Source organism: Pseudopodoces humilis, chromosome 2 (assembly GCF_049639895.1).
Source record: "Pseudopodoces humilis isolate 2021_Gansu_Grassland_sample_001 chromosome 2, ASM4963989v1, whole genome shotgun sequence".
Taxonomy (NCBI): Eukaryota; Metazoa; Chordata; class Aves; order Passeriformes; family Paridae; genus Pseudopodoces; species Pseudopodoces humilis.
Window position 1 is genome coordinate 90,601,445 of NC_142201.1, and position 13,845 is coordinate 90,615,289.

The 13,845-nt window shown below is 45.8% G+C and overlaps 1 protein-coding gene across 6 annotated transcripts in view; it reads right to left on the bottom strand.

The window, feature by feature from the left end:
- Positions 1 to 372: 372 nt before the first annotated feature.
- Positions 373 to 13,845, bottom strand: part of LOC102108514 (galactosylgalactosylxylosylprotein 3-beta-glucuronosyltransferase 1-like) — a 28,247-nt gene continuing 14,774 nt past the window's right edge. Inside the window, exons 1-6 of one of the 6 annotated variants that reach the window (XM_088051411.1) lie at positions 13,049 to 13,376; positions 9,699 to 9,843; positions 8,843 to 9,378; positions 7,345 to 7,641; positions 6,754 to 6,861; positions 373 to 3,727 (exon numbers count right to left, since the gene is read on the bottom strand). In XM_088051411.1, coding sequence (XP_087907537.1) covers positions 6,775 to 6,861; positions 7,345 to 7,641; positions 8,843 to 9,378; positions 9,699 to 9,843; positions 13,049 to 13,060 — 1,077 coding nt within the window. In that variant the 5' untranslated portion in view covers positions 13,061 to 13,376 and the 3' untranslated portion in view covers positions 373 to 3,727; positions 6,754 to 6,774. Of the gene's footprint in view, positions 3,728 to 6,753; positions 6,862 to 7,344; positions 7,642 to 8,842; positions 9,382 to 9,698; positions 9,848 to 12,238; positions 12,292 to 13,048; positions 13,377 to 13,845 lie in introns of those variants that run through there. The other 5 variants (XM_088051410.1, XM_088051413.1, XM_088051414.1 and 2 more) reach the window with 5 other exon arrangements.

Below are 13,845 nucleotides of genomic sequence, written 5' to 3' on the forward strand. Positions count from 1 at the left end.
TGGAGAACTGGCTGCCTGCCCTATGTTTTGACCACCACTCACTACTGAGTCACGGTCAGCACCTTTACAGAGCAATCTCAGTAGAGATGGTCACCATGCCCAAAATGACTGCTAGAGATGCCATGAGACTATGGACTTTAGGCAATATTCTCCTGTCTCCTATTTCCTGTATCTCCATAATGCAGGCACCGGTCTCAGGGACCTGAAATGTTTTTGCTTGATTTTCTCTTGTAACATTTAGGTCAGAGGAAGAGTGCAATGAGTAGCCTTGAAATGAGAACACCTAAAATAGATACTTTTCCCATTATAGATTCTTCTGTGTTTTCCTGGAAAAGGAGCAAACACTTAGGCTGCAGACAAGACAGTGCAATATCATACTATTCACATCATATTTAATAATGCTCTAGTACCATTCAATATAAATAAATAACCATTAAAAAGTACTTTCTCAACATTCTCTTTTGTTCATCAATAGTATTTTCTGCAACAGGAAAGGTTAGTAATATTCATTGGTTGGTGAGTTGGATGAATCTCAGAGAACATGAGTATCAGGTACTAATATGCTAGTAAAAACTGGGCACTGGGATGCCTTCTCTTGTTTAGACACTTCAGGCTTGATCTGTGGCTTCCCTCCTTACTGCACACACTTTCCCTGAAGCCTGTAACCCTGACAGCTGCTTCTGTCCTGGGCTCTCCCACGCTGCTCTGCTGGTGAACAACCATCTTAACCTGTGGTGCCTGTTACTCGCCCACTCTTAGCTGATACGCCTCGGCCAGCAGCAGTCCTTGCTGTCCTCAGGCTGCTGCTCTACAGGGAAAAGAGTACTTGTACTGAACAGGTTAATCTGTCTGCTAGCCTGGAATATCAGCTGTGTACATTCATGCTGTCCATACAAGGTCTTGGTTCTGCACAGTGTAATGACTGACAGAACTTCTTGATTCACAGAGGGTCTGCTCCACAGGGCCAGGCTGCGGCAAGAATGGAGATGGTACAATAGGTTGGTCTTGAGAGCCGACTCTGACCAAGACTGAACTAACAGAGTAGTACATACAGAAAGAGTAATTTTGCTTTCTTTTAAGGATGTAGAGAGAATCACTCTCTAAAAACGTGTGTGGTAGGAACTGTTGCAACAGGAATAGATCCTTGCTACAAACACTCACTGTCAGTGCCTAAACCTTATGTAGGACCTGTGTGAGATTAAAGGCCAGAGAATTAATCACCACATCTCTCCTGTTCATACAGGCAGAAACCTTGCCCATCTCAGAGGAGAAAGTGGAGGATCATAGATCAACTTCTTTATTCCCTCGCTCTTGCTCATTCATTGAAACCATAAAGAAGGGGGCTTAATCTTGGATTCATGCTGGGTAGAAGCACTGACCCCACCTGCCTGGTGGCAGGATGGGCTGGCAAAGCCCACTGGAGTGCAAGCCCTGCTACCTTCTGCAGAGGGCAGGACAAAAAGCTCTGACAAATGCAGAGTGAAAAGCATTCTGTGGATGCTGGACTTCCTTTGTGCTGTCTGGTGCCTGTAAGTTCTGTAAGGACCTGTGTACAGCCCAGAGAATACATTGCTTTCTCAGCCTATTCAGTATTTTCTTCATGCTGAGACAGCTGGTAGGGTGGCCTTGTACTGCTGGTGTGTTCATCCAGACAGACCCTGGCCTTATCCTCGCTAAATGCAGTCTCCATTTCTCTAGTTGTTGCCTATTCTTTGATTTCTCCTGTCTCTCTCTCTCTGAAAGGAGGTATCCCATCCCCTTTGCTTCTCCCACACTTTGGCCCCATCCTATAGCAGGATGTGTGGCTGCTCCTTCTCCATTGAGGGAATATGGACCAACTCCCTCTCTCAGATACCCTTCAGAGAGCCTCCTTCATGGAGGCTTCCTGAGATCCCAAGGGACTGTCTACTGAGTGAGGCAGTCCTTTGCTCATGTTTTTACCTCATTGTGATTGCTTGGGAGCCAGAAACTTAGTGCCACCCACGTTTGTTGCATAAAAGAACTGTAATTTCTTTTGCTGTACTGCCCCCCTTGCTGTGTTTCTGATTATTTTGCCAGTTTAAGATACCATTGTAAAGAAACCCCAGGGAGCACAGAACATATGACATTCATTGGTGAACACTGAGCTCTACTGTTCTGAGGCAAGAGGGAAAATATTCTTTCTTCATGAATATGTCATGTGACCTAAGCTAAAAATCAAAACTAAACAAGGAATAGGCAGAAAAGAATTCTAGTATAAATAAATCAACAAATAAATAAGTTTCCTGCTAGCCCTGAATTTCTTGGGCAAGGGTTGACTCAGTTGCTTATAACTTTTTCCCAGCTGTGAAATCCTTGATGTATTTGGAATGCCTTAAGCCTTGTTTTTCATGGCCTGAGTGAAGCAGGTTTTAAAGATCTGCTCAGAGGGGTTTCTGGGTCATTCAAGGAATCTTCCTGGAAAAGTCACAGCGACACCACTCCCCACACACACATATGGTACCAACACTTGTGCTTTTAATCCAGTGCATCCTTCCTTCGGTCCTCATTTGCACCTCCTGTTTTGTAGGCTGCCTCCCACCTGGCTGTCTTCCTGTTTTATTGAGGGAAAGGGAAACCCTTCCACATGACACTGACTCCTCTCTCTTCACAGCACCACACACTCCTTTCAAAGTTCAGCTGGAAAACCTTGCCACATTTGTTATTTCAGTTGTCATGTATGTGCTCAAGATAGGTTACCCGATGATGTCTCCACATTCCTTGATGTCTCACAGCAGATGGGTGCAGGCTGAGGGTTCCTCTTCTCAGAGCACTTCTCACCCACCTCCCTCTCAGAGAGTTGTCTTCCTCTCTGGAGGTCTAGGAAACAAGTCCATGCACATGCTTTGAGGCTCCTGAAGCACCTGATGGTGCTGCAGCAGGCTTTCAGGCCTTGAACATGTTCAGGTCCACCCATCTTTGCCCCTGGTTTCTGCTCTCTGCAGCAAGACACAGAGGCATGACCTCTGAGGTACAATACCTGCCACGTCTCCTGGAGCAGGAGAGGAGCTTCATCCAGAGGGATCTGCGCCTGGAGATCTGAGATGGCATTTTCCAAAACAACCTTAAGCGAGGACAGTTCAAGATCTGAGCTGAGGGACAGGCACCAGATCCCTTCTGAACTCCCAAATCCCAGATGAGGTTTGTCAGCACAGCTTCCTCTCCAGCACTGAAGGCTGTGTATATATCGGAGTGCAACCCTCAGAGGAAGAGATTCTCATGCCACCTTTGCTTTAAAGCTGTTTTGAGAGCACACCAGCCTCAGGCCAGCAAGTCCATGTTTGTGCTTTAGTGACAACTCCTGTCCTTGAACTAGTGCAGTTTGCAGTGGCTGTACTGAAGCTCAGGTTTTGCAATATGCCAGGAGAGACCTTTGGAGGCACCTGCACCCCTCCTGGATTTCAACCTCTGTGCTGGCACAGCAGAGAATAAAGATCACATCTAGTAAGTTTTAATAAACGGTTAAAAGTACAGGGCCCAGCAGGGAAGGGAAGCACTTCTCTCCTAGGTGGGGAGAATCTCAGGGCACCACCTCAGCTCTGTCCCTCCTTATTACCACCTCATTGGGCAATGGGAGCTGTTTGGAGTGGTGACATTTGGGGGTGTTTATCATCCTCCAGCAGTGGAGCAGAGCTCTGGGCAGGACGGGCAGGGTGCACAGTTGCTATGGTTGCTGATGAACTTCGGGAACAATCACAGCCCTCTGCCTCTGTCAAAACAAACACAAGGTGAGGTAAGAAGGTGTAAATACAACATCCAGTGTAACAGGGTTATCCCCCTGGGTTAGGAAAACACCTGCAGGCATCAGTGAACAGGTTCCTCAACCACACTGTGCATGGCTTTGGGCTGGGATATGGCTGAAGAGCTGCTTGCTCTATCTGCACTAGAGTCTCAGCTGGGAGATTTTATTTATGAATTAGAGAAAGTTTTTGACAGATTTGTTTTGTCTGCACTTAAAGTCATTAATTTCTTTGATAATTTTTTTTAAAGGAAGAGTAGGAGGATGAGATCTGAGGATCTCTATTCAGTCTGTCTGGAAGCTGTGAATGCAGATGAACCTTCTCTATTTCCAAATTTCACAACAGCAGGAGTCCTATGCTAACCTAAGTACACTCTTCTCTTTTGGATGCCTGTAAGTAAAAATTAGCAATAAGAATAGGTAGTTTTTATAACACCAGTCTTCTGTGATAATTTTCAGGACTTTAACAAAAAAAAATATGAGGTGAAATTAATCTCCATTTCCTGTTCTCAGATGCCAAAGCCTGTGTTTCAAGGGTGTTTCACGACACTTGGCAGGGATGTATGCTGTGATAGCTTTTGGCTGCTCTGTAGCAAGCAGCCATGCAAGTGGTCCAATTAGAGATTAGGAGAGTACCAAATCCCACACCAAGCAATGTCTGCCTGACTCACATCTGCAGGATTTAAAGGGAAGGAGGGCTCTGGGAGGTCTTGGACTTAACTGGTTTGATCTGATCCTCAAGGAGGACTAATTGGCAGGAGGGAAAGATAGAAACATTCTTCCTATTGTGTTTAAGAACAGAAGAGCCTCAGGGGAGCAATTTTGCCTCTTTTTTTTTCTCAACTCTGGCTTATCTAGATCATGTCTACCAAGGTTTTGAAGCTCAGCAGCCTTCAAGGTAAGAACCTCCAATACTCTGTAGCCTTCAGCAAAGATCTCAATTTAAACTTTTAAGAGATGCAATCTAACAATTTTTCTTGATTGCCCTTGATTGTCAAGCAATTTACCTTGCATGTGTCTCCTAGAGTAGATGCCACCTGCCAACCTGATGTGTCAGAGCAGCTGCCCCACGTGACAGACAGTGGTACAGAAAGGATTGTGGTCAAAATGACTGCTAATGCAAGTGCAAAGATCCTTAAAAATCTGCCGGACTGATCCAGCCAACAATCTGCTTGAAACCATTGGAGAGGATGGCTTTGATAAAGGTGCAAGTCCTGCTGGTGAATCAGTGGCAGTGTCTTGATCTTTTAGACTGGTTGCTTTCCTTTCCCACAACAAATGACTCATAGGGAGCCATTCTCATGATTCTCCACAGCTGGTGCCATTTCTTATGGAGGATGGCTGTTTGGCCAGGGAGAGATGTGAGGACAAAAGTGCCCATCCATAAATGGCACATTTGTGAAAACATCATGTCTTCGCTGTGCATCTCCAATGGAGCAGTCAACCCCTCCTTCTGCAAGTAGGCAAGGAGGGTTTAATCTGTCTGAGTTTTTATAGGCCTGCTCATCCTGTACAAAGTAAGTGATTCCTCCAGAGCAGTTAACTGGACTGTGAGTCCTTATGAGCTGAATTTGGGCAATCATAGCTTTAGGCAACTGCAGACTCAGCATGGGTGAGTGTGCAAAATGAGCCTGTTGCTGCTAGTGGATCTCACAAAAGCACTGGTGAAAAGAGGAGCTACCGCCTAAGCACAGGTATCTTGCAGAATTAGTGGGTTTCCAGGATATCTATAATATTAATAAAAAGCTGTCAGAAATGGTACAGGGTTTGTGCCCTATAGGAGGGACAAGTAGACTACCCCAGGGTCCCTATGGTGGCACCAGGTGTCTGTGTTTAGATAACTGTCTCCAGACTCTTCCATCTGCTGCTGGGTGTGCAGGCACTGGGATTGGTTTGCATTATTTTGTGTGGCTGTCACTCAGAGATGAGGAGGTGCTGTGGCAATGCTGAGTGCAGCTACTAGTGATGTACACAGGAGATCAGTGCAGGAGTTGAAATACTCATGACTGCCTGTATAAAAGCTATCAGTTTTATTTCCACTGGTAGAGCTGAGCTGAGGTGTATATTAGGGTCAAAACTAAAAGCACTCCTGGAATATCTTCCAAAGTAGGACTAAATCATTCAGCATCCTGTGTCCTGACACTGATATGAGTCATTTCAGAAAGAGCTGGGTACTTCGAAATTGGGATGCTTTCATTCTTTTGGGATTTTTGGGGCAGGAATCTGCCATTGAGATCAGAGGGCATGGCATCTGGACACTTCATCATTATTCTCTTTGTAAGAACATATCAATGATCTCTGATACATTCCTGCTGTCACCCGTGGTGGTTGCCATAATCCCCCATTCTGCTGCTGAACCTGGTTCTGTGAGCTGCAAAGGCACTTCCTAATGCATCCACTATCTCTCCTCACCAGCAGATGTACTCCTAGCTCTGGTAGCATTGGTACCAAGCACCTCAAACTGAGTCTGCGTAGGTTGTGCTTTGCTGGTTCTTGTTCTGAGGTGCTCTAAGCATTCCATCAGCCTTTCCCTGCTGCACCCACACCACAGCTGTTTATGCAGGATAAAAGCTGAAGGGGGATGCATGAAGCATTGCACAGGTGGCAGGGCTGCTGAGGCAAAAGGTTGCCTGCAGGAGTGTGATCTTGTTCCATGCTGTAGGACAACTCCCACACCAGAGGGAGTTTGGAGCTGGATGAAAGAGTCCAGGGGCAAGAAATTTGGCTTGTCATTAATACTGAGTGAAACTGGGGATTCTGCTGTCACTTTTCTCTCTGTCAGGCAAAACTCCCATATGGTCTGCAAGGAAGCTTGAATGAGCAAGAAATAAAGAACATATGTGGATAAAGATGAGAATCAACTTTTTGTCCAAAGGGTGGCATGGTGAATTACTGGAGCAGTCACATAAGCAATTTTTGAGGAAATAATAGCAGAAATAAGGAAACAGGTACAGATTATTTGCCTAGCTGAAAACAATAAAGACAAAGATACTCACACCCTGGAGCTGGCTCTCTGCTTACACCTCTACTCTGGGGTCTGTAAACCCACGCTTGCCTTCATTAACTAGAGTGGGCCTCTCAGTTCTTGTGTGCCAGACCAACACCTAGAGGGAAGCACAAAGAGTTCAGGTGTAATGAATAGCATGGAAACTATGAGAGTACTGCACCCATGGGGTGGAATCCTCAGGAAAGTGAGGCTCACAGATGTTTGAAGCATGTGATTCAAAGGGGTTGATCCTGGGACACTTCACCAGCATATGAAACAGTGACAAGGAGGGATCGCTCTAGAGCAAAATTCCAGAGTCAACCCTCTGCCAATCCTCCTGGATTTTGTAGAACCAATCTGTACATCTGAGATTCTTTATTAACACAGAATGCCTAGCACTGCTCCTCAGGTCTCTTTGAGCTTCACATCTGTGAAGAATTTAGCAGGCTTTGTCCATCTGTCTGTCCCAGCGTCATCTGGCACTGACATGTGCCAGCACAAGGCAGGCACACTGGAAGGTGGAAGAGTATGGCAGGAGGCTGTAAAAGCAGCCAGGACTAAGCAAGGAGATTGTATCTTTGAGATTTCTTGTACTACTCACCTTTGTGCAGTTAGCTGCTTTGGGCTCCAGCCCATCCATAGTCACTAAATCCTTCAGCAGACTGGTTTCCTGGTAGCCTCCCTTAACTCCCTCCAGCTTGAAACTGGCGTGAGGCTTCTCCAAAATCAACTTGATGCTGATAGCAAACCCAGCCATGTCAATAGCAAAGGGACGATTAGGGTCAAAGACGGTTTTCCAGCCCACCACCTTCCCTGCTGGGCTCACTTTTGGGGATTCATATCGCAGCCCCCCGACAAAAGCCACTGGCCAGACTGAGACTCGCCTTGTGTAGCGCATCTGTGTGCCAGAAGGAGACAGTGCTGTGAGAATTCAACCCCGCCATGTTTGTCCCAACCCATTAGTGCACCATCCTCTGCTTTCATTGGCACCTGTCCTCCCCCATTGACCTCCTACGCAGTCACAGTGCTCTCAGCAACACAAGCTCTAGTTCACCTGTGCTGCTGCTTGAAGAGCTACAGCTTCCACAGCCATGAGGCAAATTCTTAGCACGTTATTCTCTGAGCAACAAACTCACTGCTTTTCTGTGCCCACATGCAGTCCCTCAGAAGAATGAAAACCTCTGGTTTTTCTCACCCTGTTTGAACTTTTACCTTTTTGTTATGGTAGAATTTTATCATTTTTGTAAATGCCAAATACTGCTTTTACCAGGCCTCTACCTCTGTATTATCAGCTCCATTCCAGCTTCATACTCATGCAAGTAATCTCCCTGACTGATTCATCTTTGTCCGCATCTATTCCAATTTCTCCCCCCACCTCCTGCCTTGTTTTCCCATCCATGGCTACTGCCTAGAAGTGTGAGGGTTTATTGAAATTGTCAGAAAGGACCTGGAAGGAAGTAAGAAAGGATGAGCTTAACAGAGACCTAGCAACTCTGAAAACTAGAAATATGTTTGGTTGCATAATTCTGCTCTTCAAGTGGCTTAGTACCGTTTGGCTTAAATTGGTGACAAGAGAGTTTACTGGATTTTTTGCAAGTTTACAATAGGCTTGGCATCTCACAAAAGCCAGGTCTCCAGCAAAAGTCCGGGCAAGCTTCAGTGATCCCAGAGGCACAGCCCTGTTGTGGTGGCTGGAACTTGGAGAACTGAAGGGCAGCCAAGGAGTAAAGGTGAATAGAGAGTCAGATAACTTTTCTATCACCTCTACAGCAGGCAGATTTATGCCTTGCCAGAAGTTTGTCTTTGATGCTTATTTAAATTAGGTCAGCTCTCCCTGAGGAGAGGTATGAATTCTGAGGTACACATCCTATGGTCCCTGGCAAGAGGAACTCTAGCTGGTGCAATGGTGTGTGAGTGGCTGTTCACATCTGCAGCCTATAGCATGGCAAATGTGTTCTTTGCCCTTTCAGCTTGCATCTGCCCTCTACCCAGCTGCCACTGCATGAAGAGTGGGCAAGGTCTTCGCAAGTGCAACTGGGCTTAAGAGTCTCTACAGCTCTATCCTGCTTTTCTGTCCCATGTAATTTTATATCTCTTACCTCCTCAAAGAGCTCCAGGCTGTAGGTGTTATCATCATCAGCAAAATAGACTACGCCTTCTGGTGGTGCAGTGTTACTGAAGCTGTCCCTCAGCCAGTGCAGCCCCAGGTTCCTCTGTAGTGTCCCCCTTGGGGTGTGGGATGGGATCCAGGACAGACCCAGCTTCAGGCTCTTGGGTGTCTCTACATTGAGGTGGGTGAAGTTGAGCCCAGCCTTCTCCAGCAGGTTGGATACAAGGTTGGTCCTCCGTGGAGAGTCCTCCACCACCACCCAGTGCAGGTTCTGTACGTGGAGGAAGGTGTTGGCCAGACGGGTCAGCTCAGCCTTTTGCACTGGCCGGGTGTAAGTAGGGGTGATAACAAAGATGGTTGGCAGGGTGTCTGACCATGGTGGAGGCCTGGAGTACACATAATTCTGGATGATTTTAGGCGTTGCCCCTATGCTTTGCTGCTTCCGAGTGCATGATGGGAAGCCTTCTTCTCTCAGGGCAGATGTACCATTAAGGAGAGCTTTAGAGGTCACGTTCTCGTCTGTCTCTTCTGGGACAAAACAAAGGAAGAAAGAGTAAAAGAAAGAAGATGTCAGAAGACTGATAACTAACAGGTTGCCTTCTGTCCAGGGAGGCACACATCTAACTGGAGTTAGTGCTACATCCTCTCTCCAAAGCCAGCCTAATGTGTGTGTTTAACACACTCTTATGAACAGTTTATGTTCCTGCTGTTGGCAAACCCCGAGGGGGCCTTCAGGTAAGTCTGTCTTTGTTTAAACTTTCCCATGAGAGAGCATCTCTGCTGAGGGTTTGCAGCAGAAGTCATCACAGCTACCAGCATACTAAGAACAGAACTTTTGCACTTACTTCTCAGCAGGCTGAGGTAGTGGGTGGTTGGGTACTGGTGCCACAAGGTTAGGAGAAGAGCCCATGGCAAGGCAATCAGGAGCGTGGTAAGAAGGTTACGTCTCCTCAGCATGCTGCAGGGAGCTTCCAATGCCCAGGCATCTCTCTACCTTTCAGAAAAGAAAAAGGACTAAAGCCTCAAAAATACCAGTCACCAAAAATGCAGGAAGGCATGACAAATGTTTGGACCTGATCCAGCAAAGTGTTGCCTAAGTTTACAAGGTGCCCCATTAACGTTTCAGGTCCAAACTATTATCCAACTTGGCCAACTCTGGTGCTACTGAATAGAAGCTTTTAGCTATTTCTGTTGCTCTAAAGACCCTCCCATTATCCCATGATGAAACTGCTGTCCTTGAGTTAGAGTTGTTCATGTTGCTGGTTCTGAAGACAGAGAGGACTGCTACTTGCCCCCTCTTTCAGACTTGTGTTTATTCCTGAGCTTTGTGGTAACTGTTTAATTTGCTTCTTTCATACAACTTTTTAGAACTGTGTGCAAGATTTGTGTGCCTGAATATGCAACTGGACAAAATAGTCAGATGTCAGGCATCCTCTAGATAGCCAGCACCTCTTAACACTTCTGTAATGTTAATTCATCCTCCTTAGGCGGATGCATTGAGGCAATCAGGCATGCACGCTATCACCTACTAAGTGTTCCATGAAATCCCTGCCTTGGTCATTCCACAGTGCTGGTGATGCCTGTTGAATGTTTAATTATCCCAGATGCCTTTCTATTTCTGGTTTGTAGTGTTTGGCTATTGCAGCATTTAGCTGAAATCACAGACTTTGGAGTACCCATCAGGCCCTACCAGGTTCTCCCACACTTCCAGGTTGAAGGCATTTTAAGGAAAGAGAGTGATGGCATCATGCTGATACAAAAGATTGAAAGGAGGTTCAAATTGGTTGGCTCTAAATTCCTGCTCTGCTAGGGATTTTTAAGTGTACTGAGGGCCAGTCAGCTAAAGCCAAAGTCCTCAAAGGGACACAGGCACATTTTGTTCTAATTCTGCCCAGGATTTGGGTCCAGCAGCTCCTCATCTGTCCAGAGGGTTCAGCCTTAGGGAGTTGTGTAAGAAGTATGACAACTGGTCCAAAAGGGCTCTGCACTGACAGCAGCCACAGGGTACTCCTGAAAGATATTAGGAGATGCTATTCTAAAGTCATTCTCTGGGGCCTCGTAGAATCTGTCTTTGTTTCTCTGACATTTTACCTTGGTGTCCTGAAAAAAACAAGGATTATGCAATAGTGGGGCTCATCAGTGCCCTACCACCAATAACTGTCAATCCTGTATCAGCCACATCTAACAGAAAACTAGCATGTCTCAGCAGGTCCTCTGATGGGCAAGTGCATGTTCATAAGCCCTATTAAGGAAATTACTGCAATACAAGCTCATTCCTTGTCAGTCACCAATGGTACTAATGCTGGAGCAGTCTCTTAGGGAAACATATTCCCACTGATTGCTCCCCAAGCCAGCCATTAATGGTGTTAATATCTAATGTTTCTTACCTCCTCACTCAGGAAACACCATTGTGCCCATTTCACTACTTTCAAGCTACAAAAAACGGATGAAGAAGTGGACCAAGGAAGCTGTGTGGCCAGGGGTACACAGGAGTGTTTTGGTGATGTGAGCAGAAGCCTTGTGCAGCAAACATGCTGGCTCTGCTTAACTTCATTGCTTTTTGATGACTGGGTCTGGGGCAGGCACAAGAGTGTCCTTCAAGCTTTAGTGCCAAAGGCATAGGTATTTGGTAAGCTACAGATCCAGGTCAGACACAGGGCAGGACGGTGTTACCCACACCACGGACTGCTTTCCCCACAGGAAATCTTTTCTCTTACCAGTGTAGCAGCGCAGAGTAAAGCTTCCCATCATTTCTGGCTGTGAGAACAGACAGAGCCACAAAATAAATCCAAGGATTGCAATTAACAACTGCAGATACCTAGGCCCACCCAGGCCCTAGGTCTGGGTCATCACAGCGCCTTGCTTCCTCTGGTATGCTTGCAATTATAAATGTCCCTGCACCAGAGTCAGGCAGCCAGAGCTTCTTCCCTTTAATAAAAGGCCTTAATTATACAGACACAGTTTCTATGCAGCAGACCTGCTACTGCTGCAAACTCAGGTTGCTTCTGGAGGGAAAGAAAGGAGGAGGCACCCATGGCAGCCATTTTACCAATAGAACATAGAGGAGAGTAGATCACAGTTAGAAGAATTTTTAACTAATTACCTTTCTAGTTCTTTCTCCTCCCTCTTCCAGTCAGCCCTGTTCATGCTTCCCAAATTCTACAAACAAGTGGAGATGCTGTGTGTGCAACTCCCCTGGTGCTCCGTGCTCATTTATTTCTGCATGCACCTTCCCTCTATTGCTTTTCCAAAGCAAGCAAGGCTGAAGAAGTTAAACCCTGCATAAAGCCCCACGTAACTTGTGAATCTCACAGAGGAGCTGACTTCAACCCCATTTCAACAAATCTCTATTATCAAAATAAATACTTTGTCTTTAAAATGTTACCTTGTCTCCCTCACTGTCTCCCCCTGCATCCATCATACGTGCTCTTCTCTGTTGCTTTATATCTTTCACCTGTCTTTTCTCAGGCCTTCAGAGTCCCTTTTCTTCCCTGTTTCCAGGACTACAGGAATCCCTTGGCTTACTAATAATTTTAGCCTTTGTCTTCTGTCCTTACCCACACAATTCAAAGGCCCATTGCATTCTCTTAATGTCCAGCCCTCACGGAATATTTCCCACAAAGTGGTCCATTAAAGCACCAGTCCATCCTTTTGAAAACACAGCATCAAAATCCAGTCACATATCAATGCCTCTGGGTAGCCTGCTGATGGCCCCAGTGGGGCTTACAGAGGTTTACTGCACATATTTTTACCTACTTTTTATAATTAAAACCAAAGTCTCCTAAGTGGCTTGGATTAATTGCATGCCTGCTGGCAAACATTACAGTGTGTATTCTTGGCACAACCAGCTACCTTCCTTCTGCCTTTAACCCCTCTCAGAGTAGATCCTATTAAATGAGATTCAAGATCAGAAGAAAATTTTGTGATCATCTAAACCCATCTCCTGCATTCATCTGGTAATTCCTGGGTTTAAGCTGTAGAGGGCAGGGACCATCTCTTAATGTGCTTGTACAGTCCAGCACTGATCCCAACGGGAGCCTTTGGATGTGATTGCAATACAAATATTATTGATTGTACTCTCTTGCTGGCTCTTCTCCTCACTTGCTATTTCTCCTGTCCTGCCTATTCCTTGTTCTCTTTCCTTTTCTTTTTTTTTTCCCTAGTGTCTCCTGCAGCCCTTGTTTGTGTTACATACCCTTAACAACATTAGCTGAATGCTTGATGGATGCCTTCAATATGCTGCCTGTAGCCTTCTTGCGCTGTTTTCCAATTACACATCCCTCTTCTTAATTTCATCCATCAATCTTCTGTTCTCCATTAAAAAATAAACAAACACACAGAGCACAAAGCTGAGTATGATAGTGAGAAAAAGTTTTGCGTACTACTCTGGCTTCACACTGCTTTGTCAGACTTCTCAGCTCCTGGGATGCAACACTGTTCAGTCTATATTTAAGCTCCTGTGCTGACACAGGGGGCATTATTCTGAAAGGATTCAGGAGAAGACAATGAGAGAAGCACACGGGGAAGAGCTGGATTCCCCAGAATGATGCTGCAGAGAAGCAAGATCTGCCTGAGGCTCAGACCATAGCACGTGACCAATCCCTTAATCTGTTGTTGACTAATTACCAACAGGGTACAATTTGTTACAGGTGGGACCACTCAGATGTTGAGAGAGGGATAAGGATTCCAGGCTGTAAAATGACCTAGGCACTGACTTTCACCCTGAGCTGCAGTTTTTGAAAGGATATGCTGGGTGAATGGGAGAAAGGTGAAAGTTAAGGAGAGATGCAGCTAACTTGGGACTATAAAGCTGACACGTTCCAGTTCCTCTAGTTTTCCTACAGCCCTGTTGAGAAGCTGCTCAATTTACATCCTTTTTGATAACTCATAAATGGTTAGGATCACATGGGCTTTAGTAGTTTTTTAGTAGTAGTAGAGTAGTTCTCCTCTGAGATTTTGGTTCTGCCCTTTGCCTGCCTGATCCAGAATAAG